This window comes from Astatotilapia calliptera, chromosome 4 (assembly GCF_964374335.1).
Source record: "Astatotilapia calliptera chromosome 4, fAstCal68.1, whole genome shotgun sequence".
Classification (NCBI taxonomy): Eukaryota; Metazoa; Chordata; class Actinopteri; order Cichliformes; family Cichlidae; genus Astatotilapia; species Astatotilapia calliptera.
Genome location: NC_137425.1, coordinates 15,729,703 through 15,752,500, shown reverse-complemented (window position 1 = coordinate 15,752,500; position 22,798 = coordinate 15,729,703). Strand labels below are relative to the sequence as shown.

General features: G+C 38.6%; 2 protein-coding genes across 4 annotated transcripts in view; one reads left to right on the top strand and one right to left on the bottom strand.

Moving 5' to 3' along the window:
* LOC113021533 (nuclear GTPase SLIP-GC-like) overlaps window positions 1-18,850 on the bottom strand; it is a 25,405-nt gene extending 6,555 nt beyond the window's left edge. Inside the window, exons 1-15 of one of the 2 annotated variants that reach the window (XM_080300292.1) lie at window positions 18,700-18,850; window positions 18,494-18,575; window positions 18,057-18,169; window positions 15,211-15,255; window positions 15,062-15,091; window positions 14,766-14,790; window positions 14,564-14,635; window positions 14,179-14,272; window positions 13,537-13,753; window positions 13,227-13,421; window positions 9,664-9,870; window positions 9,401-9,567; window positions 2,826-2,895; window positions 2,659-2,746; window positions 2,385-2,506 (exon numbers count right to left, since the gene is read on the bottom strand). In XM_080300292.1, the coding sequence (XP_080156418.1) occupies window positions 2,385-2,506; window positions 2,659-2,746; window positions 2,826-2,895; window positions 9,401-9,567; window positions 9,664-9,870; window positions 13,227-13,421; window positions 13,537-13,753; window positions 14,179-14,272; window positions 14,564-14,635; window positions 14,766-14,790; window positions 15,062-15,091; window positions 15,211-15,255; window positions 18,057-18,169; window positions 18,494-18,560 (1,512 nt within the window). In that variant the 5' untranslated portion in view covers window positions 18,561-18,575; window positions 18,700-18,850. The remainder of the gene's footprint in view (window positions 1-2,384; window positions 2,507-2,658; window positions 2,747-2,825; window positions 2,896-9,400; window positions 9,568-9,663; window positions 9,871-13,226; window positions 13,422-13,536; window positions 13,754-14,178; window positions 14,273-14,563; window positions 14,636-14,765; window positions 14,791-15,061; window positions 15,092-15,210; window positions 15,256-18,056; window positions 18,170-18,493; window positions 18,576-18,699) is intronic. The other variant, XM_080300293.1, reaches the window with a different exon arrangement.
* Window positions 1-22,798, top strand: part of ccp110 (centriolar coiled-coil protein 110) — a 664,638-nt gene that overhangs the window by 233,068 nt on the left and 408,772 nt on the right. The window lies entirely within an intron of this gene.

Below are 22,798 nucleotides of genomic sequence, written 5' to 3'. Positions count from 1 at the left end.
GCGCAAATTCAAATGCGATTTCAATATGTCACATATTGACAGTGGCTCACCGATGCCAATGACATAATTACCCAGCTACATTTCCGAAAGAATGCAAAAGCATTGACATATATTTTTCCTTCCTACAATAGCCGGACGGGCAGGGCAGAGATAGATTTTGGTAGCCCGACTGGAAAAATCTCTAGCCCCAGGACGTCGGGCTAGCGATTTTGCGAGCCCTGTATCTGATTGAGGAATCCCTCATCTTTGGAAAAGAGAGTTTATTACAGAGAAACGTCTCTTTCCAAAATAAAAGCTATACTATCCGCTTCTTCTGGGCTATATTCTCAGCAGCATATTAAACATATCAGGTCCCCATAAGGAGAATCATGTGCTAACGGCTGTCTAAATGACTCGGGTAAAGTTTGTAGCATGCATGCTTGTTGTTTTTGTCTTTGCACTAGGATGATGTCGGCGTAAATGTGCAGTCATATTCGTTGTGTTCCCACTAGTGCTTTCAGGTTAACCTCGTTAAAATGACCTTAACGCCACAACACCGCAAATCTCCGTTAACGAGCTACCCCTGATAGCCCCGTGCATGGAGCTAGACAGCCAACACATTAACGAGCTAACTGCGCTAACACACTAGCTCCCACCCATGTAATTGAGCATTGCGTGGCACATCCAACATACTGTTTTACTTTAGTCCATGACGCGCTTACCTTCAGGGTCATACGTCACATGAAAACCAAAATAATTCCAAACGCCAGATCTGAATGAGGGTGGGGGAGGTTCAATTTGCCATGTTGCAAGGAGAGCTTAACTTCTGTCTCGCTAGCTTGCCCTGCGCTCTTCCTTCTGAGGATGCTGTCTGTGTGGAGCGCTCAGTGGATCTGCGCTCGACAGTGCAGCCTAGGCGGAGTAGTCGAACGCAGATTCACTGAACGCTCCACACAGACAGCATCCTCAGAAGGAAAGTTTATAAAATAAATTACAAATGTTGTATTGTTCGATACATATGCGTACCGAACCGAAAGCACTGTATCGAACGGTTCAATATCGATACGAATATCGTTGCACCCCTAATATATATATATATATATATATATATATATATATATATCATAATAATCTGACAATACATATAATATTGATAATATTGGCCATATTATATTTACATTACCACAGTGAGATGATTTTAGCCTCATGAAAAACATTAGCTAATTGTTATTTACTAACTACTCTTGAAATGACTGTTCAGTACAGAAATGAAGCCCAACAATCATGTTTTACAGTCCTGTGGTCTCAGCCTCAGATACTCAACTAATCACAGTGATGTCATGACAAAAATGAATGACCAACAAAACATTTTTTCTCCTTCATTTCTGTCAAACAATGCTGTATGTAACGTTTCTCGCGGTTAGTATCATGGTTGCTAGGCAACCTGAACAGCGTGACGAAGGCTAGACCGTCCCATTTCACAAGCCTCTCACTTCCGCACTTCTCGTACTTATAGTACGCACCGTACGTAGTACGCGTAGTGCACGTACTTCAAGCGTGCGGTCTCTTAATTGGGACACAGCCCCTGTCTGCCATGTGCCCTAAACAGTGAAAACCGTGACTCATCTGTGAATAGAACACCTCTCCAACGTGCCAAACGCCATCAAATGTGAGTGTTTGCCCACTCAAGTCGGTTACAACGACAAACTGCAGTCAGGGCCAGACCCAGATGAGGACGACGAGCATGCACATAAGCTTCCCTGAGACGGTTTCTGACAGTTTGTGCAGAAATTCTTTGGTTATGCAAACTGATTGTTGCTGCAGCTGCCTGGGTGGCTGGTCTCAGGCGACCCTGGAGGTGAACATGCTGGATGTTAAGGTCCTGGGCATGTGGGGTCACACGTGGTGTGTGGTTTTGAGGCCGGTTGGATGTACTGCCAAATTCTCTTAAACGCCTTTTGAGACGGCTTATGATAGAGAAATGAACATTCATTTCATGGGCAACAGCTCTGGTAGACATTCCTGCAGTCAGCATGCCAGTTGCACACTCCCTCAAAGGTTGCGACACCTGTGGCATCATGCTGCTTGATCAAACTGCACATTTCATGGTCGCCTTTTATTGTGGGCAGTCTAAGGCACACCTGTGCAATATTCATGCTGTCTAATCAGCCCCTTGATATGCCACACCTGTGAGGTGGGATGGATTATCTCGGCAAAGGAGAAGTGCTCACTAACACACGCAGACAGATTTGTGAACAATATTTGAGAATCATGGGTCTTTTGTGTATGTAGATAATTTTTCAGATGTTTGAGTTCAGCTCATGAAAAATGGGAGCAAAAACAAAAGTGTTGCGTTTATATTTTTGTTCAGTGTATATTTTCACACATATATAACTTGATTTTACCTCTTTTCTGCGCCTGGCTCCTTCAATCAAAGACAGAATCCCATAAGCTCCAGTCACATAGTTACATGTCTCAGAGTGACAATCATTGCAATTTTGCAAGAAGTCTTGAAGTTTGGCTATTTCTGTAAATAAAAGTAAATTGAATATTGAATTAGATACTTTGGTTTTAATCTTACAATCCATTTCTGATTTATGAGGAAAAATAAAACAACATATGCACCGAACAATATATTTTCTTTGAATCACAAAACATCTTGAGATTCTGACTGCCTACCATTGACATCTTCTTTTACACCTTTTCTTTCTAGGAACTCTTCAGCACTCACTGTGAACACTTTGAAGCAGTCCTCACTGAAGTGGTCCTGAAAAATAAAAGAAAGAGTTTTAATCTTAAAGAAGCTTTGGCTTGCCAAACAATTTTTGGAATGTTATAAAACTCACACTCAGACTCTCATTCAGTGCCCGGAATTCACTCGTCACTTCTTTCTTGGCTTCCTTGTTTTTTATATCTCTTAAATGGGCAGGAAGGGAAATAGGGTCAACATATAGCTTAATCACAAAGCAACATATCAAGAAAACAGCTGAGAGGTTTTGTTTTTGAGGATTTGCACATGGAGGGCAACATACCATGAAAAACTTTGAAAACCTTTACCACTTTCAACATGATCAACATTATTAAAGGACTGACCATTTCAGGCCCTGCCCTCCTGCTTTCTTTTTATGTTCTGATGGATCTTGCTTTCTATCCTGTAGATTTCTGTTTTCCTCATAATCTAACATCATACAGTGTAACAGCAGTCTGGCGAGGAAGGAGCGGCTAGCAGGTCCAGCAAGCATGTGGTGTGGAGGTTAGCCAGATAACTCGAAGCCAGTTGGTTAAATCAAACAACAGACCTTTATTCAGTGTCAGCAACATTACACCTTACGAGCCAGGTCTCCACGGCTGTACTCGTCCGTGCATACATGAATGGAGATCGGTATCGTACAACAGTACGGTTTTCTGAGAACAGAACACGAGCGGCATGTAATGGCTGCTGCTAAAAACACACACCCACTAGGAGACTCCCACAACTATTATAATAGTAGGGCAACCCCCCCCCAAGTGGTGCTATAACCCAATAAGGGTTGTTACAACAGCTCTGCCTCATCTGAACCTGCTCCACACAGAACAACTAGACTAGTACAGCAAAAAAGTCTGCTACAACAGATAGAGGTTAGTGTGAAGTAATTCAAATTAATTTGAAGTAATGTGAATTAACAATTATTTAATCTTATTGAAGTTTAATTAATTTGTCCTTGTATTAATTGGAAAAGTTAAAGGTAAAACCCAGATTTTATGTCTCAGTATTACCTAAAGATTGAATGTGCAATTAGAAAATTAAGTATTACAGTTTTTCTTTTGCGTAATTATCAAAGCAGAAAAGTAATTTTCCCTACTGAACTCCCAACCCGTAGTTCTCAAATCAGTAACACACTTCCTCACTCACTTTTGACATTCTCATTGTTTTTTCTACACATACTTTACTACTAAAAATATTTGTCACTATGTTGATATTTCCTACTTAAATCTGACAGCTTATAAAAAGAGTTATTTTTTCTTATATTTTGTGAATCTGTGCAAAATGTAGCCCCAGTTTCCTGTTTATAGCTAACAAGAGTTGTCTCAAATGTGGTCTTCTTTTGTTTTGTTATGTTTAGCGGGAAAATCCCAGTCCATCAACAACGCCTGAAATAATGACACCAGCCCATCTGACATCAACAACAGCGTAGTGTTCAATCATCTTTCTTTCTTATTCTAATGTTCAGTTTGAACTTTGCTTTTCTCAATTTAATAAATTTTGTACCATTACCAGAAGTTCCATGACTTTATTTTTTGTGTCTTTAAAGAGTAGTGAATGGTTTTTATGCAGTCATGGGTTTTTTTTAAGCTATTTGGTCAAAGCTCACATACCTTATACTAAAAAACATGGTTCATTGATTGATTCATTATCATACAACTGTTAAATCTTAAGATAAAAAGTAATTACTGTAACAACTGTGTTGGGTTTAAAGAGCCTTTTAAAAAGTTGAAAATCCCTGCCCATGAAGTAACAACAAACACACATGTGACAGGGTGTGGCTCGAGGCTAAGATGCAGGGAAAGGGTGTAGCAGCCGATTGAGGGGGCAGGGAAGAGTGGATGTCACAGCTGGTTTGTATTAATTCCATCATGTGTCCTCTATTTGGAAGCATGCTGGGGCCCGGGCAAGAGAAGTTAAAGTGGACTGAGTAAGCTGTAAAGAGTGTGAGCACACCGAGAAGCTGAAAGGCCACACAACTGTTGCTGTACATAAAAGCACTGTGAATATGTAAGTTTTTTTTGTTTGTTTTAAAAAAAAGAAAAGCAGCTGGATAGTGCAGTGGTAAGTCTACTCACCTTTGGAGTGGGAATCGCAAGTTTGATTCCCACCTGGTATCCAGTAAGGGTCCTGGATAGACCCCCAATGCTAAAAAAAACAAGCCATAGAATGGCGTGGCTACGTCCGCAGCTTGGACACAAGCATTTCACTACATGTTGTACTCTCTATAATTGTGTATGTGATGGGAAGAACGGTGTTAATTTTTTCAGCAACAAGTAATCTAACTAATTACTATTTCTATCGGTACAACGCCGTTACCGTTATTAACAAGAAAATGCGCTTTACTATTTTTCAACAAACAGACAGTTGAAGCTGTCTTCAGCTTACCGCACCTTATATCATTTGCACGGAAGTAGCTGTCTGCGTAAGTAATCTGGGCGCTACAGTTTTAAGCAGTTGCGCGCGCTCCCGCGGACGGCAATCACTTTCTGGCAGACAATCACTCTTTGGCACCTAGAGCTAGGGGGCAAAACAATCTCGTGAGTGCTGCTGTTTGGCTGAGGAAGAATAAAGTAGTAGTGGTAAACCAATCACATGACCACTTCAAGATGCCAAAGTAACAAGGTGCTATATCACAGTTTTTAAATTGTGTTGATAGGCCATGTAAAACCAGAGTCATGATAAACAATATATACGTGGTGTTTTTTCCTGAATACTTTCCTCATGTTTACTGTCCAAGGACAGCACTAGCAAGCACTCTCTGCTTATGACCAAAAAATAAAACAAAACGAAAAACACCCATTTCGTGTTTGTGGAAAAATGTACAATGTCGACCAATTAAAAATGACATGGCAGCATGACATTTGGTTGTTTAGGAAGAGGGTGAGTTTTAGGAGTGACGGCGAGAGAGAGAAAGAGAAAGAAAGAGAGCTGAAAAAAAGAGAGCAAGTTTTGAGATGTGAGAGATTTGTGACGTTTAGCGTGTTTGGAGTGTGTAGTTAGTGTGTTGTCTTGTGTAGTTAGTGTGTAGTGTTGTGGATAGTTGTGTGTTAGAACAATGAGGTGACTGCTGAATGTTACAGGTGCTGCAAAAAAGGCAACAAAGGCAGATTGCAGTGTTAATGGTGTCTCCAGGTAGAAAAAAGGGGGAGTGATACATCTCCTCTTGTCAGACCTGCAGGCTTGTGATATTCTTCTTTATAGTGGACAGAAATTATTTTTGCAGTGGCCCAAATAATTTGTGTGGCATCTTCTTTAATGTAGAACACCTGATTGTTATGTAAATAGTTTGAAATGGTTATTTAAAAAAAAAAAAAGGTAAATGGCTGCAAATTTGCAGCTAACTTGTGTCATGGTCCTGGGTCGGTGACCCAGTATTTTGAGTTTTGTGTCATTATTGAATTTTGATTTTGTCATAGTTTATCTTTTCTAGTCTTTCGGTTCCTGTGTTCCAGGGTCTGCTGTATTCCCTAGTCAAGTCTGCGTCTGTTATGTTTCCTGTTTTACTTTGGAAGTCTGTGTCCAATGTCAGTGTCTTTAGTTTCACTTCCCCTGTCCCGTCTTTAGGTTCATGTGTGTCAGCTGTGCTCCCATGTGTGACCACTTCCCTTGATCATCCCTTATGTGTATTTAGTCTCTGTGTTTCATTCAGTCTGTGTCGCGTCGTCTGTGTTCCATGCCCTATGTCATGTCAGGTTTCAAGTCTCTGTGCAGGTCATGGTTCATGATGCTTATTCTTATATTTCACAGTTCCCTCATGATCCGGCACAGTCTTGTTCATAGCCTCACTGTTATTAGTTTCTTCCCAGTTTAGGTTCCTGTTTAGTTGTTGTCCCTGTTCAGTTCTCGTTTAGTTTAGTTCATGTACTCCAGCCTCAAATAAAGGCTCTCCTTGTTTAAACATGCACCATGGTGTGGTCTTTCTTTGCTTGTGACTTCTTGATGTTGGTAAATACAATAATTGAAAAATACCACGTTACATATAATATATACATATAATAATGTACAACACATTATGGAGTATGCTTCTGCTGTGAGGTCTTGCCTCCATGCACGTATGCATTTAATCGCTAGACGGGTGTATTTATAAATAATATTATATTAGGGAAATTTTCCCAGACATATTTTTGACCTAGGGGTAGAATTGATTGAGAAATGGAAACGGAAAATGCTTATGAACTTGCAAATTAAAAACATGATGCATTTAAGGTAACCCTTTTCCATTTTTATTTAAAAAGAGAATTTGTTCTAGTGTGCGATGGCCGAACCTGTTCCTTTTCGTGGAGATAATTTCTCCTGCCTTAAGGAAATTCCCTTCACATGGCACAGAAGAGGCTGGAGTGCAGAGAAACTGGTAGAGATGCAGTTATACAGTCTACCTGGGCCCCACAAACTATCAGCTAAAGAGAATAAATAAATTCAATTGCTGCACATTTGGCAGACTAACATTTTCAGATTAATTAAACAATAAAATATATATTTTTACAACATTACATGTAAAGAATCAAGTGGAAGTTTTTCTAAAGTTATTTAATGATATTTATATTATGGAAGCAGATGTTTGACATTTTACCTTTTTCCCATTTTCAGATATAATAAACACGCACAAAACAAAAGCAAACAGCCAGAACACAAAGCTGGAAAACCCACCCGATTGACAAAAATCAACTCAAAATTCTCCCACACAAGAGAACCTCCTCTATTCCTCGCTGGCTCCAAATCTCTCAGTAGAATGATCAGTGGTTCGCTATCTGTCACCAGTGTTGGGGAGTAACAGAATACATGTACCGCCGTTACGTATTTAAAATACAAAATATGAGTAACTGTATTCCGTTACAGTTACCGTTTAAAAAGGTGGTATTCAGAATACAGTTACTTTGTTGAAATAAATGGATTACACGGCGGTACTTTCCTGTTTCATTTTGTCGCGGGTCAGGACTGTTTGGGTTTTGTTTGACAGCTACGTTCTGTTGTTCCAGGCGGCAGCGTTACGGTTGCCATGGTTACAGGGCGACGCTCTCTCTCTCTCTCTGCGACTGTGTGTTTCCTGGGTGAGAGAGCGCCTTTTCGTTGTTGTTGTTGTTGTGCTAAGCTAACAGGCAGAATGCTACAAGCATAGCTCTAAAGAATGTAGCATCATGGGCAGAATGGACTGCCATACACGTTATGTGTCTGTGAGCGAGGAGGGAGAAAAAGGGGAGTGGAAAGGTACGAGTTGTCATCGAGGAAAAACGGGAGCTGGAAGCATGTAAATATAATAATAACCACTTCAGCCAAGAAGAGTGCCTGACGAGCCCAGTTGTAAGTAAGCTATTAAGACTCGACTGTACACCGTGTTCGTGTTTTCCTCCGAAAATAATAAGTTCCGTTGGAGCAGCATTTCAACGCCTCTCTCTGTCTCTCGCAAGAAAAGTTGACCCACACAACAAAGTAAAGCTATTTTTTGGCTACGAGCCGACAGGGACCCCGCCGTATTAGTCAGAGGTCCCTTTACTACAGTTCGGAGTCGCGGACCTTCAGTAATAGTAATAAATCACACAGCAATAGTACATTCACGTTGTTGTAAAAAGCATGATAATATATTAAGTAATCCAAAGTATTCAGAATACGTTACTCTCATTGAGTAACGTAACGGAATACGTTACAGAATACATTTTGGGGCATGTATTCTGTATTCTGTAATGGAATACATTTTAAAAGTAACCTTCCCAACACTGTCTGTCACCATCAAAACACTCCACAAATCCCGCGAATGATTCACCTGCTTATAAACCATTGAATCAGACACCGAAGCAGTTAGGTTCTAAATGAAGCTTCGGACGTCACTGATCACGTGACTCTGGCCAAACGAATCAAGCTTCGACACAGTGCTTCTGAAGCAGTGTGTTGATTTTTTTGACACACGCACTGGAGCTTCAGCTTCAAGCGGGCCATCACTACTCCACACGGTCAGCCACTGCGAACCGTTACAATTTGTGCATGGGATTTTAAGATTTACAATTTATATTTGTATTTAAGTTATGAAATATGATTCATTTAACATGTTTGTGGTTGTTACAGCATAAAATATGACTTTTTCTACTCAGATTTTATGTTTGGTTTTTTTTGTCTGATTTTTAGATCAGTTGTATTAATAGAGTATGTCAAAATGCAAACATAACTGTAAATTCAGATATGTGAGGCTGTACTGAAAAGAATGACACCAAACAAGGCAAAGTAAATAGTTTTTAATGGTGATATGTAAAGGTCAAATTAAAAGTAGTCGAAAATGGTCAATTATACCCGGGACCCCAGAAGGTTAAAAATTTTTTTTAAAGTAATGCAATAGTTACTTTTCCCAGTAATTAATTACTTTTAGAAACTCAGTTACTAATTTGGTTACTTTTTGAAAAATAACTAGTAACTATAATTAATTACTTTTTCAAAGTAACTTGCCCAACACTGGTGACAAATAAAGGCTGTTTGTTTTTTTTTGTTTTTTTTAAATACACCATTATTCGCTGTGAGTTGGGTACTGACTTCACAAAGAATTTTACCAGTACTGTGTTAGTGTTGAGAATATTATGTGTTTTTAGTAAATATCTGAATGCAACTATTAAATATTTCTCCAACAAGATTGATCAGTATGTGATTTTAAATTTTTTTAAATTATGCACTTTGACATCTTAATTCACTTACCGATTGTCTGAAGGATCAGACTTGGTGCAGATAAAGTGAATTTGCTCACACTGACCACCATTTCCAATGAGGCCATGTGCACTTTTTAGAATCTCCCAGGCCTCATTCTCTGATGCTGCCCGAGTAATTTCAGCCACAATCCATACAGTAGAACAATCTCCAACAATCTGAAATAAATTATAGCACGTCAATTATAAATAATTAATACAAAAGATGTTAAAACAACACCAGAAAAACAACAAGAAGTTGATGTGAAAAATTACTTGTCTCCACATTTCGTTCCTGCTCTTGTTGCGATCGCCATTTCCAGGAAGGTCCACAAGTGTGACATGCTGGAGAAACTTATTGTTTGGCACCCTGACAGTCACACACTTTACTAGTGGCCAAAACCACTGCTGTGCTTTATATCCATCTTCCTGCTTTGGAACACACTTTGTATATTTAAAAAGTTCTTCAGATAGCTTTTCAGCCTGCAATAAACAAGATAAATAAGATTAATACATTTACAATTAAATCGGTAAATTTAAAAAAGAAACCCAAATTGTAGACTAAATTTTTATCTTGGGAAACATTTTAGATTTTTTTTAATGTTTAGATTTAAGGATGATCAAACTTAGGCACATATATGCACACAGCATCACAGACGCATTTGTTAATGCAGCTTCCCTAGTGTTTTATGTTTACAGCTAACAGACGCCCTGTTTGCAGACCTATAGTCTTGTGATATCCAATGCAAATTGTTAACTTATTTGCACGAGCAGTTGAAACTGTTCCTGTTATACCCTTAAACTTTTACATTCATACATTTCTATCATCATACAGGCCTGAGAATTACAGTAAAGTGACAGAGCGTTGTGGTAATGGCTCCTAGACTCTGGAGCTCTCACCCACTGAGACGTGTGATTTGCGTTAAAAAGCAGCTAAAAACTCAACTTTTAAATTTTGGTTTTGTGTAGCTTTCTCTCTTTATGCTGCCAGCACTTTGGTTCTGAACTACATTGTAATATTTATTTCAAAAGTTGTAAAAAGGCTTACTTTTTACTTAACATTACAAAAAGTTATTACTTATGAAAAATTGACATTCTTCTGGAGAAAAAGTATAGGATTGACATCAGTAGCTAGTATTGACCCCTTTAATCCTAAACTAGAGATGGTACGATACCACTTTTTTATGACCGATACCGATATCATAAATTTGGATATCTGCCGATACCGATATGAATCCGATATAGTGTTTTTTAATCAATAAAAATGTTTTTTAATATCTTGTTGCATTTTGTATAAGTTCATACTCAAGTTTAAATAAACAACAACACTAAAGCTATTCTGTTATACCTGTATGTAAAAAATACACTGCACCCAAAATATTTCATAGTTCAGCATAGTGATCAATCTAATAAACTTAAACCTACACCATCCTCCCTATTCTGGTATTTTAAAGAGTACTTAGCAGAAAAATTAAGCAACCTAACTAATAGGGTTGCAAACTCCCAGCAAAAAAAATAGGGAACCACCCTCCACCTCATGATGCTTAATCGAAGTAATCAACTTTAATTTGATGCAGTGTGAAAAAAAATGCACAGAATTAAATTATTTTTCAAGAAATATTAAATAGATTCAACATCTTTCTTCAACAAAAATGCAGACTGCACAGATGGTATCTTCCCAAAGGAAAAAGTAGTATAGCTTACTTGGTATATTAGACTTCACAGTTACTATATACAGTAATGGACTTCTATACATTTTTCATCAGATTAAAACTTTGGGTGTAAGATTCAGATAATTATTTATTAAAAGCTAGACATTTTAAATGAGAATAAGAAAGAAAAGTATGTCTTTGTGCCCCCTTTTCCCTGTTCATGCCCTATCGGCCCCCCCTGGCTAAACTTTGCTAGATCCGCCCCTGCACAGTTACCAGCGGTCAGCTACGTAGAAAAGGATCCTGGTGTAGAAAGTAATATTAAATAAATTCTAACAACAGCTTATCAAGGTTAAACGTGCTGCTGTTGTTCAGCCGCTGGTTTCCTTTTTCTGGCGCGAAGTGAGCCAAAAACAAAGAAGAGAAACGTGAGTTGCGACAGAAAAGCCGATCAGCTGATCATTGATCAGTTTCATGATTGAAGTAGCAACAGGAGAGGGAGGAAGAGAGAAGAGGCAGTCGCTCCATATATCGGTTGTTAAGCTTAACGTGGGAATGCTTTACAAACATTCAGAGATGAACTTACACACTTGCTTTACTTCTCTCGGGGATAACTTCCTTGGAGATGAAATGCTGGTTTGGTAGCGAGGCTACAATACACAAAGCTGCTCTATCATGTGACGCATACTGCTCCAACGTGCAACAATTATGAGGCAAGTTATGCCGTGTCGCAAGTTTTGTGAGGTGCTTTTTTGATATTTAATGGATCTCGGATTACATTTTTTATTTCTCTCCGATATCCGATCCAGTAATTTACGTCAGTATCGGACCGATACCGATACGTAATATCAGATCGGTCCATCTCTACCCTAAACCCAGCAACTTATGTCTTTTAAAATTATCCACCAATCTCTGACATTAACCTATTGAGAGATTTAACTACTCTGTTGTGCAAATATCTTTACAGCCATAAAATGCTTGATTATTTTCTCAGTTACTGTTACAGTTACTGTGTGATTCAAATTTCAGTAGGATTCAATATTCACTAATAATAATAATAATAATAATAATAATAATAATAATAATGGATTGCATTTATATAGCGCTTTTCGAGACCGTCAAAGCACTTTACAATCCCACTATTCATTCACTCTCACATTCACACACTGGTGGAGGCAGCTACAGTTGTAGCCACAGCTTCTTCGGGGCAGACTGACAGAAGCAAGGCTGCCATATCGCAAACTAAATGCTGTGGCCCCAGAAACGGAAACACTAGGAAACGTGGAACACGGAACCAGGAACGATTGAATAGGGACATACGGAGAAATTTAAACCACATGGGACAAGGCGACAGTGGGCAGAGGAAAACACAGGGCTTAAATACACAAGGGAGTAACAAGGGATTGAGACACAACAGGAGAGCACAGCTGGGAGTATTCAAACATGACGAGACAAAGGGGAAGCATAACTCAAAACACTGAACACAGGACATGAGGCTATCAAAGTAAAACAGGAAACACAAGACAGGCATGGAGAAGCAGACTTGACAAGGAGGTATGGCTGACAGGGAAGACAAAGCAAACATAGAGCACAGAAACAAGAGTAACAAAACATGGAAAACAGGGAAAGAAAGGTAACAGAAACCTAAAGACTAAAACTAAGAATATATTTTAATGTGTCTGGGAAAGCTGACCAACACAGCTAATCTCCATCAACTAATCATGCATCTGGGGTGCCTTCAGCACACGGGGTAGAACCGGTTGTCCAATAATCATAAGGTTGGTGGCTAGATCCCTCTAACTTGGGGCAACATACGCCAAGTTAGAGCTATATACGAATCAATCTCTCCTATTTAAGTAGGATGCTTGGACCTGACAAGGGAGCTCAGCTGCAGGAGGCAGCTGGAAAATGTAAATAAACATCCACGTGCCTTGGGTCCTTTTTCCACATCTAGTTTTCAAACCAGTCAAAAGCAGCACTGAAGTTTGATAAGGCAGGAACAGATTTGTTTTAATATTTTGGTCTGCACATTCTACTTTCCTTTTATATTGTTTTTTTCTTATTTTTTTAATAACAGAATAGGCTGTCTATAAATTATATCATATTATATCAATGCAAGCAAATTCCACTCATTGAAACAACAAACATGGAAAAAAAATGAAGTAATAGAATAGTATTTGAACTTACTGTGTCACAATGCAAAACTTTCCTCTTGGGCTCTAAAAATTCTGGAATATTTTTGAAATACTTTTTTTCCAAGAGGTTTTCAGGGGATTTGTCTTTCCATTCTTCTCCATACAGGGCTGACAGCTTTTTAACCATGTCCCGATAGTCATCACCTTTCTTAAGATTCTTCAGTGACCATAATTCATCATGCCACTCCTAAAAGACAAAAATCATTGCATTTTAGTTTTATAAATGATAATGTAAAGCAAATACCTGCTGTATTTTTGTAAACGCATATACTGTAGCTTTAAATAAAATATTTAATTCTCACCTCCTTCAAAATGAACTCAATTTCTGCCTCATACTTTGGGCTGCAAGTGTTAGCCTCCACCTTTATCATGACTGTGGTGCATGCACTGATTATTCCAGTGGCCAAAAGATTCTTCTCATTAATGATGGCATTGATTAAAGAGCTCTTTCCAGCCCCAGTTCTTCCAAAGACACCAACAAGCTCTCTCTTGTCGGTTTCCAAATCATTAATTTTGTTCCTGTTGTACAAGTGGGTTAATTTATTCAACCATGAAATGTGTTGCAAAATGAGGAAGACACCTTTCTGTGCCCAGATTGTTAAATAATAATTTAAAAGTCATTATATTATTATATTATTATTATATTATACTTTTAAACGAACAGTAAGATGAGCTATGTACATATGTACTGTACATATGTACAGTATGTAAATGCTCACTGGAATTAGTTGGCTTGGTGGTTCATTCTTCTTGTGTGTTTAAAGTTTTACGATACAATATTTAACCTATTAATACTACAACAGTTTGGAATGAATGCTTTTGTTCTAATTATCTTTGTTCTAATAAAATCTGTATATGATTTTCTTTCACCATGATTGTTACTAAACTAAAATGTTTTTTACCCAGATGTTTATGTAACAGAATAAGGGAACGTTGATACTCACTTTAGGAAAGTACTTAGCTTGTCTTGGCCATGGAGACTGTCACTGACATCTTTCATGATGCCTTTCACTTCAGATAATATTCTTGTTTCTGTCACTGTGAGAGTAAAGAAGTGTTTAGCAGGCACCAGTTTAATGCACAATGTTATACACGGATAATGAAAAACTGGACTATATCACTTATTAAAGGAGCAGTGCATGGCAGTAGGTTGATTACTTCATTTAAATATTATTTTTGTGTATGCCAGACACCAGCAAACCAATAAGAAAGTATTTTCTGTTTCTCTGGTAAAGTCAGACACATGCAATACAACAAAAGATTCACTGCATAGAAGTTTTACCATACAGTGCAGTGAAACTGTCATTCTTTGGAAACAAATGTAAAAACCTGAGTCACGTTGTCTTTTAGTTGGTGATTGCCATTTGTTGAATTGCCCCTGAAGATCTGATTTTCTTTTTCCTTATTAGATTAGAAAACACAAAAGGTTAGGTTTGTTGTCTCTGTCAGTGGAGGTATTTGGTCAAAATCAAAGTGTTTCTGTCTTAAAAGATGAATATTATAAGTAATTCATATGTGACATGTGTCTCACCTTTTGAACTTGTGGATGGTGGAACCTGGAAATTAAAATGGACATTTAGTTTTTTTTTTTTTTAATGCAAAGAAATGAAAGCTCTTCACACAGGTATCATTTAACCGCATTTTTAAGAACATATGTCTGAACACATAATTCCGCAATCCACACAGTGAAATGCAAATTTACTTTCTGTCTCATCTGGGATTAGAAATATTAACCCTTAAAAGCTAAATACAGAAAATGGACAATGTACATCAGCTGTATATGCATGAAGAATAAAGGCGTGTCTTGAAATTTAACATAATTCTGACCTGAACCAATTTTGTTGTTTCTTCATTCTCCTGTTTACAATAAAGATTAAACACACAGGTGCAAGATCATGTAAAATTTTGAGCAAACAGTGAAAGTATGACTCCTGGTAAAAAATCATAGCCAATCAGAATTAAACTTCTTAACTTACCTGAGTGGAAAAATCAGGTGTTTCTTGCCTTATGTTTTGTTTACTCTAGCAAAAAGAAAATCCATAACTGTAAATGAGTGATACAATTCTAGAAAATGCTATTGTTGTCACAAAGATATAATCTCAAAAAGCTGATCGCAATTATTTATGAGGGCTAGAAGGATCACGTGAAATGAAGCATTTTGTGCTTTAATTAAATGTGCAGTTTATTATGGTTAGTAAATGTATTTGCAAATCCTTTTTTAAATTCTTTTATTTATTTAAACATTGCTAAACTCAAGTTTATAGAAAATTAAAAGGGTAATTGTAAATCCACACTTAACTGACTTATTAATTAATTAACAAATACTTAAAACTACAAGTGGATTTCACAAAATACAATTGAACTGTCAATGAAATTAAACCCTTTTTGAATTGAACCTTTTTTTGCCTCTAAAGAACACCTACCTGCCTTTGGTCTTCATGGTAATTATAAAATGTTCTCTAATAGTCATTGATTCATATGATCTGTTTCACAATGTCTATAGGTTTTACAGTTAAGCACCAAAAGTCACTACATGATTGAAGTACAAACTTCATGTCTCTGTAATAAATATTATACATTTATGCACACCTCACGTTTTTATTGAGCAAAAACAAACAGTTCATCTTATTTTTTTATTTTAGTAGACAACGCCGACACTTTATAATAGACAGCCAGTTAGCTGTTTAAATTTTTTTTATGTGAATTTTAATTCAGAAATGAGTATGGCATTCTGAAATTGATGCATCCTCAGGTTTTATTGCTGTTAGAGTAGCAGGAAGTGGCATTTTAAAAAAAGTTGGAGGTTTTTTTAACAACATTTGCGCCTAAAAAAAAGTTAATTTTGTGTAATAGAAATAGCAATCATTTTTTTACAGTTTAAAGTTATCTGCCATTGCTGGTTTGTGACTTTCGTATGAAATGCATTGTGGGACAATTGGCTGCACCAAGAAGTGTGGGTGCTTGTACCAAGGCTATTTGTTCTTGGGATTCACATCTTGGGATTTTTAGCTGCTGTAAGAAAGCAACTAAAAACTGTAAGAATCAGCACTGAGCCCTCTTAGAGCAACCTACAACCTTTAAAACATGTTTAAAATGCTGTCTGTAAACACATCGGTAGAGATGTTACCACATTGATTTTTAAAACTCTGAGTTAAAAGAATTGAGACAAAAAATCTTTTAAATAGATCATCAATTTTAGATATGAAGTCTTTATTTTTTCCAGACTTCTATCTGAGTTGGCCTGACAACATGCAGACGAATAAAGGTCATGTGTTAAGCTTATAACAGTTTCTTTAATACTGGTTTTAGCATCTTTGCATTCAACGTCTTGTATCAGTAAGAACGTAATCACTTCACTTTTTTCTTTTCTTGTCTAAGCTGCTAAAATAAGAAGTGTTTCCCCCTCTTTAATCCACCTTGCTCTGGATCAGGTCGAGACTGGAACAAAAATTCAGCCCTGACATTTTTGGTCCAGGTGGTCTACAATGATCAATCAATTGCCCACCAACACAAATGGTGGGCAACTGAGTTAAACCTGTGCATATATTTGTACAGTTTGTAAAATCAATGCTAAAGCTGAATAGTGCAAGCAAAAAGGGAAACAGTTATCTTTCTTACCACTGTCATTACACTTTCCTCCATGGTTTCCTCACTCTGTTGTTGGGACTGCTATCTTTCCTCATGTATTTCTCCACAGTTAGTGCTACCAGTAGTAGCCCGACTAGTGATGACTAACTAACCTGTGACTGTGAATTGTTGCTCTTGGTGGTGCAGCTGCAGCTTAATGTGACAAATTTTGCAACATCTATTTCAAGTTTATTTTTTATTTTCCTCTCTTAGCTTTTCACCTCCACCTGTTGTTTCTCAATTTCTATCAACCACTTCTTCCACACTAAACTCTGTCTTACAAGTGCATGAACACACAGGCATGGTAAAGGAGGGGCTGGTTGTGTTTAGAGATTTGACTGGGAAATTCAGTCATAGTAATGGAAATGAATCATCATGGGCTGATATCATGCTTGTAAGGCTGGTGTGCAGCAGCCCCTCAAGCCGGTCTGTAGCCTTTATGATTATATTGACACAGAAAAAACAAATGTCAAATTGTGGCGGACCACCAGGTGGCTCCACTCACACCCAAGTTGAAGGGAAGTGCTGGGGTGGAGATTTTGGCGCTTACTATATGTGAAGTTCTGAGAGTCAGTTAATAAAGTTGGAGTGAGACACTGAGACCTCTCCTGTCGTTACTACATACCTCCACATTGGTGACCCCTGTAGCGAACATGCTAAGGCTCGACGACGAAGCCAGCTCCGGCCTGGAAGCATCGGCTGCCGCCGGACTTTCACCTCCGCCGGTGGCGCTTAAATTGCCGGATTTTTGCAGTGTTCATGGCATCTAACAAAAGCACTTCTTACTTTCTTTGCATACATATAATCTAATTTGGATTGTAAACTGTCTTTATCTTGATAATTTAATACGATTTTATCACCGAATTTCACACGAATCACAGATCACATAATTTCTTGTAACAATAAAGCTTTCTTTGTTTTTTTACTTTAAACATTTTTTTAGTTAGCAATATTTAAAATAGACTTTTTTTAATTTCAGAAATTCCCATTTATTATAGTTGGTACCCAAAGACATAAAGAATAAAAAATAATTTGGAAATAAATTGACCAATGTTTATTTTGTTGCACAATTTATTATTAAACCACAAAACGCTTTATGTTGATGCATGTGACTCTTCTGCTCCTCCATATTTATATGAGATTTTTAAGACCAAATGTAAAATTACATAAGCAGACTTTTTTTTTTTTTAATTACCTTTAACTCCTCAAGTCTCCTTCTGAATATTGACCTTAGACCAACTTCAGGGATTAACTCAGTTATGTCTTCATTGGTAAGACAGAAAAGGCTTTCCTCTGTAACTTTGTTAGCTGTAATTAAATATTAAATCTCAGTTATAGAGATGCACACAATTTCAAATTTCATTAGAAATCCACTTCATGAAATAAAGTGAAATAGGCATGGTTATTTCTTTTAAATGCCACTGAGCCTTTTTTGTAATACATTTTCTGTGATGACAGTGTAGAAGTGGCTATAGAAAAGCACTTCTCTTCCAGATGTGTAAAAGACTCAACAGCTCTCTTTAAACACAGCGTAAAATAGAATATATTAGTGTTGTACAGCACAACCATATCAAGAGATTTTTAGTTTGAGATAATTAAATCTTTGTTTATGAAGAATTAATTATAATTTACCTTCAAATCGTTCCTCCAACTCTCTTAGCCCCCAGTCAAGCAGTTTGCTTCTTATGAAATCGGCCATGATCAAGAAATGAAACTGAAAAACGTAATATTTAACCAGACAGTACTGCTTTACAGATTAGACCTTCGTGATCACCTTCTGCCTCAATGCATATATAATCAGAGAGGCTAACATTAAATTTAAAGTTCAAACTGCTCACCTTTTGTTGAAAGTAATGCAGGAAAAGGCTGGTGAGGGAGATGCAAAGTAAGCAGTGAGACACAAACAGGTGGGAAAAAAAGAAGTCAAATTGCAAAAAAACCCAACACCACAAAAACACTGTATCCGAGGACCGATAAAAACAAACTGGAACTGAGTGGCGAACTGAGAGAGAAAGGCAGGAAGAGCTGGTTTTGTGCAGGGCAGATGGGAGTGGCTGAGAGAGGGGGTAACAACCTGCCCCGCAGCAAGTGTAACAAAAATACTTGTTACAGCTGTTCCCTTATTAACTAAAGGTCATCACAATAGACAGCTCCACATGTTAGGAATTTGTGCTGTGAACCAGGATAAAAACAGGAATCACTTGTTTCTTAGGAAAACAGAAAAAACATTACATTGTGGAGCCACTAACATTAGGCCAAGGCTAAGCTGGACTGGCCATCGGGCATACCGGGCATTTGCCCAGTGGACTGATGGTATTTTTTTGTTTTTATGAGCCGATGTTTTTTTGTTTTGTTTTTCGGTAACGGTATAAACAACGAAAGGTGGTGGATTGGCCAATTTGTCATGATCGACTCTGGGCTGGACCAGTTACAGCCGAGGTGGTTGGCTGCACCCTCCCCATTGCTTGGGCAAGAACTCTGAAAGCAATCTTATCACAGACAAACAAAGAAAATGGTATTGAGGTGAAAAGAAACACAACTTGTCCGGTAGTTTAGCTAGAATAAAAAAAAAGAAAGACAAAGCTGGAGTTATTCTGCATCTTTACGCTGTCAGCTGCCTCTTCTTCTTCTCTCATTCTCTCACCCTCCCTCTCCTGTTGATACTTCATGAAACATGAAGTATCTCTCATGAAACTGTTCAATGATCAGATGATTGACTTTTCTCTCTTGTTTGTTTATCTTCTTTGTTTATCACTTTGCCGCAGAAAAAGGAAACCAGCAGATGTCGCGCTAAACAACAGCAGCACGTTTAACCTTGATAAGCTGTTGTTAGAATTTATTTAATATTACTTTCTAGTATCAGCTGATATTTGCTGGAGCCACAGCTGTAAAAGCTACAGGAGCACGTTCCGTGAGAGACTGAGATTACCAAAAAGCACCACTGAACAACACAGGAAGTCCTTCCTGCCCATGGCCATCTCCCTGTACAAGTCCTCCATCTAATACACTATATACACTGTAAACACTGCAATAGTTACACCCTTTTTTTGCACACGCTCTTTTCTACTCAGTGATGTTGCTGTCATTATTCACTTTTTTTTATAATCACCTCTGTCAATCCTTGAGATTTATTCGGTGATTTGTATATATTGTGCTATTTCTTAAAATCTGTAAATCTGTAACATATTGTATTGTTAAATAGTGTTGTTTGTTGTTTCTGTTACTGTATTGGAGCAACTGTAACCTACATAATATACTTAAGGATTAATAAAGTATTTTGATTTTGATTAGCGAGATAGCAAAAGAGAACGAGAACAGCACCATAAAACACAACCACCTGGGAAGGTGAGAAAATGAGTGACAGAAACACAGTAAACATTTGCACTGATCATACAAAGATGGGCTTAAACTGTTACCTGGATTCAGATTTTTTTTCTTTTTGTTTTACATATTTCAATTTGTATTTTCTTGTTTGATCTTGTTTCACTGTAATAGTTTAAAAGGCCGGGAGAAGGTGATTAGACTAGACCAGTGGTGACACAAACTGCTTGAAAGCGTGGGAGTGATGCTTGCCATTGTAAAAATATACACTTACTCAAAAAAAGTCCCACCAAGATGCACAAATTTACATAGTTAAAGACTAAATCATTGCACGGCCTAGGGAAATAAAGGATGTGGCATTTTGAGATGGCACATCTCAGCTGTGGTAATAAGGCAGATGAGAAAGAGCTCTCTCACATGAGATGAGCACCTAGAGGTCAGCAACTTTAACACCCTTCTTGTACACAGAATCACTGTTGGTCCTCCAGTCCAGTCTGTCATTCAGGTGAACACCCAAGTATCTGTTTCCAGAAATTCACCCCTGATGCTGATGGGCCTAATTGCAGTTTATTTTTCTACGGATGTCAGCCACCATCTGTTTTGACTTATATTTAGAAAGAGGAGATTTCTTCCAGACTATTCTACAAAGTTCCTTACCAGCTGCCTGAACTCTGACTTCTGCACCTCATAATACACGCAACAACTGCAGTGTCATTAGAGAACTCCTTCAGCTGGCATGTTTCATTGTTGTACTGGAAATCTGAGCTGTACAAGGTAAACAGGACTAGAAATAGGACAATCCTTAGTGGTGCCCAGTACTACTAAGCACCACATGAGAGAAGGTGTTCCCCAGTCATGCAAACTGAGGCCTCTCTGAGAGAGAGTCAGCAATCCAGGAGACAGTAGACGTGGTGACGCCTATCCTGAGCAGCTTCTCACTCAGCACAAGTGGTTGGATGGTATAAAAGGCATTGGAAGAATTAATATACATGATTCTGACAAAGCTAGCAGTGTCATCCAGGTGAGAGTGAACACACTGCAACAGTGAAACCAGCATCATCTACCCCCACATGAGGCTGGTAAACAAACATGAAGAGTGTCAAAGCCATGCTTCACCTACAAATTAAACAGAGCAAGAACCACCTCCGGCACCTTCATGACATGTGACATCAGTCAACAGGTTTGAAGAAGGCAGACTCAGGTGCTATGGCCAGGCAGGCCAGTGTGTTTAAAGTGCCATTTATTTCAGAATCAGAATCAGAATCAGAATACTTTATTGATCCCTGGGGGAAATTATTTTTTGTTACAGTGCTCCATTTTAAACCAACATTAAGACAAGACAGACAATACGCTAACTAAGAATAGTACAATATATACATATATATACATACATACATACATACATACATACATACATACATAAGTCACTTATAAATAAATATTTGGAAAAGAAACATGTGTAGCTGTAGCAGCAAACAGTGTGTTAAGTGGATGCGTTGTACAGGGAGATGGCCACAGGCAGGAATGATTTCCTGTGTGGTTCAGTGGTGCTTTTCGGTAATCTCAGTCTCTCACTGAACGAGCTCCTGTGACTGACCAACATGTCATGGAGTGGGTGGGAGGTGTTATCCAACATTGTCTTTATCTTGGACAGCATCCGCCTCTCCGACACCACCTTGAGGGAGTCCAGCTCCATCCCCACAACATTGCTGGCCTTACGGATCAGTTTATTAAGTCTGTTGGCATCTGCGACCCTCAGCCTGCTCCCCCAGCATGCAACAGCATAGAGGATCGCACTGGCCACAACAGACTCATAGAAAATCCTCAGCATTTTCTGGCAGATGTTGAAGGACCTCAGTCGCCTCAAAAAATAGAGACGACTCTGGCCCTTCCTGTAAAGTGCTGTGGTGTTTTTAGCCCAGTCCAGTTTATTGTCAATGTGTACTCCAAGGTATTTATAGTCCTCCACAATGTCAACACTGACCCCCTGGATTGAAACAGGGGTCAAGTGTTTCCTGGTCTTCCTGAAGTCCACGATCAGTTCCTTGGTCTTTGCCACGTTGAGCTGCAGAGGATTCTGCTCACACCACGTGACAAAGGAGTCGACCACAGCCCGGTACTCTGTCTCATCATCCCTGCTGATGCATCCAACCACCGCAGAGTCATCAGAAAACTTCTGAAGATGGCAGGTCTCTGTGCAGTGGCTGAAGTCTGTGGTGTAGAGGGTGAAGAGGAAGGGGGAGAGGACAGTCCCCTGTGGTGCCCCTGTGTTGCTAATCACCTTGTCAGACACACACTGTGGGAGACGTACATATTGTGGTCTTCCTGTCAGGTAATCAACAATCCAGGACACCAGAGAAGCATCCACCTGCATCGCTGCTAACTTATCACCCAGGAGGGTCGGCCTGATGGTGTTGAAAGCACTGGAAAAGTCAAAAAACATGACCCTCACAGTGCTCGCCGGCTGGTCCAGATGGGTGTAGACACGATTGAGCAGGTAGATGATGGCGTCCTCTGTTCCGAGACGAGGCTGATAAGCGAACTGAAGGGGATCCAGATGTGGTCTTACTATGGGTCGCAGCTGGTCCAGGATGAGCCTTTCCAGGGTCTTCATGA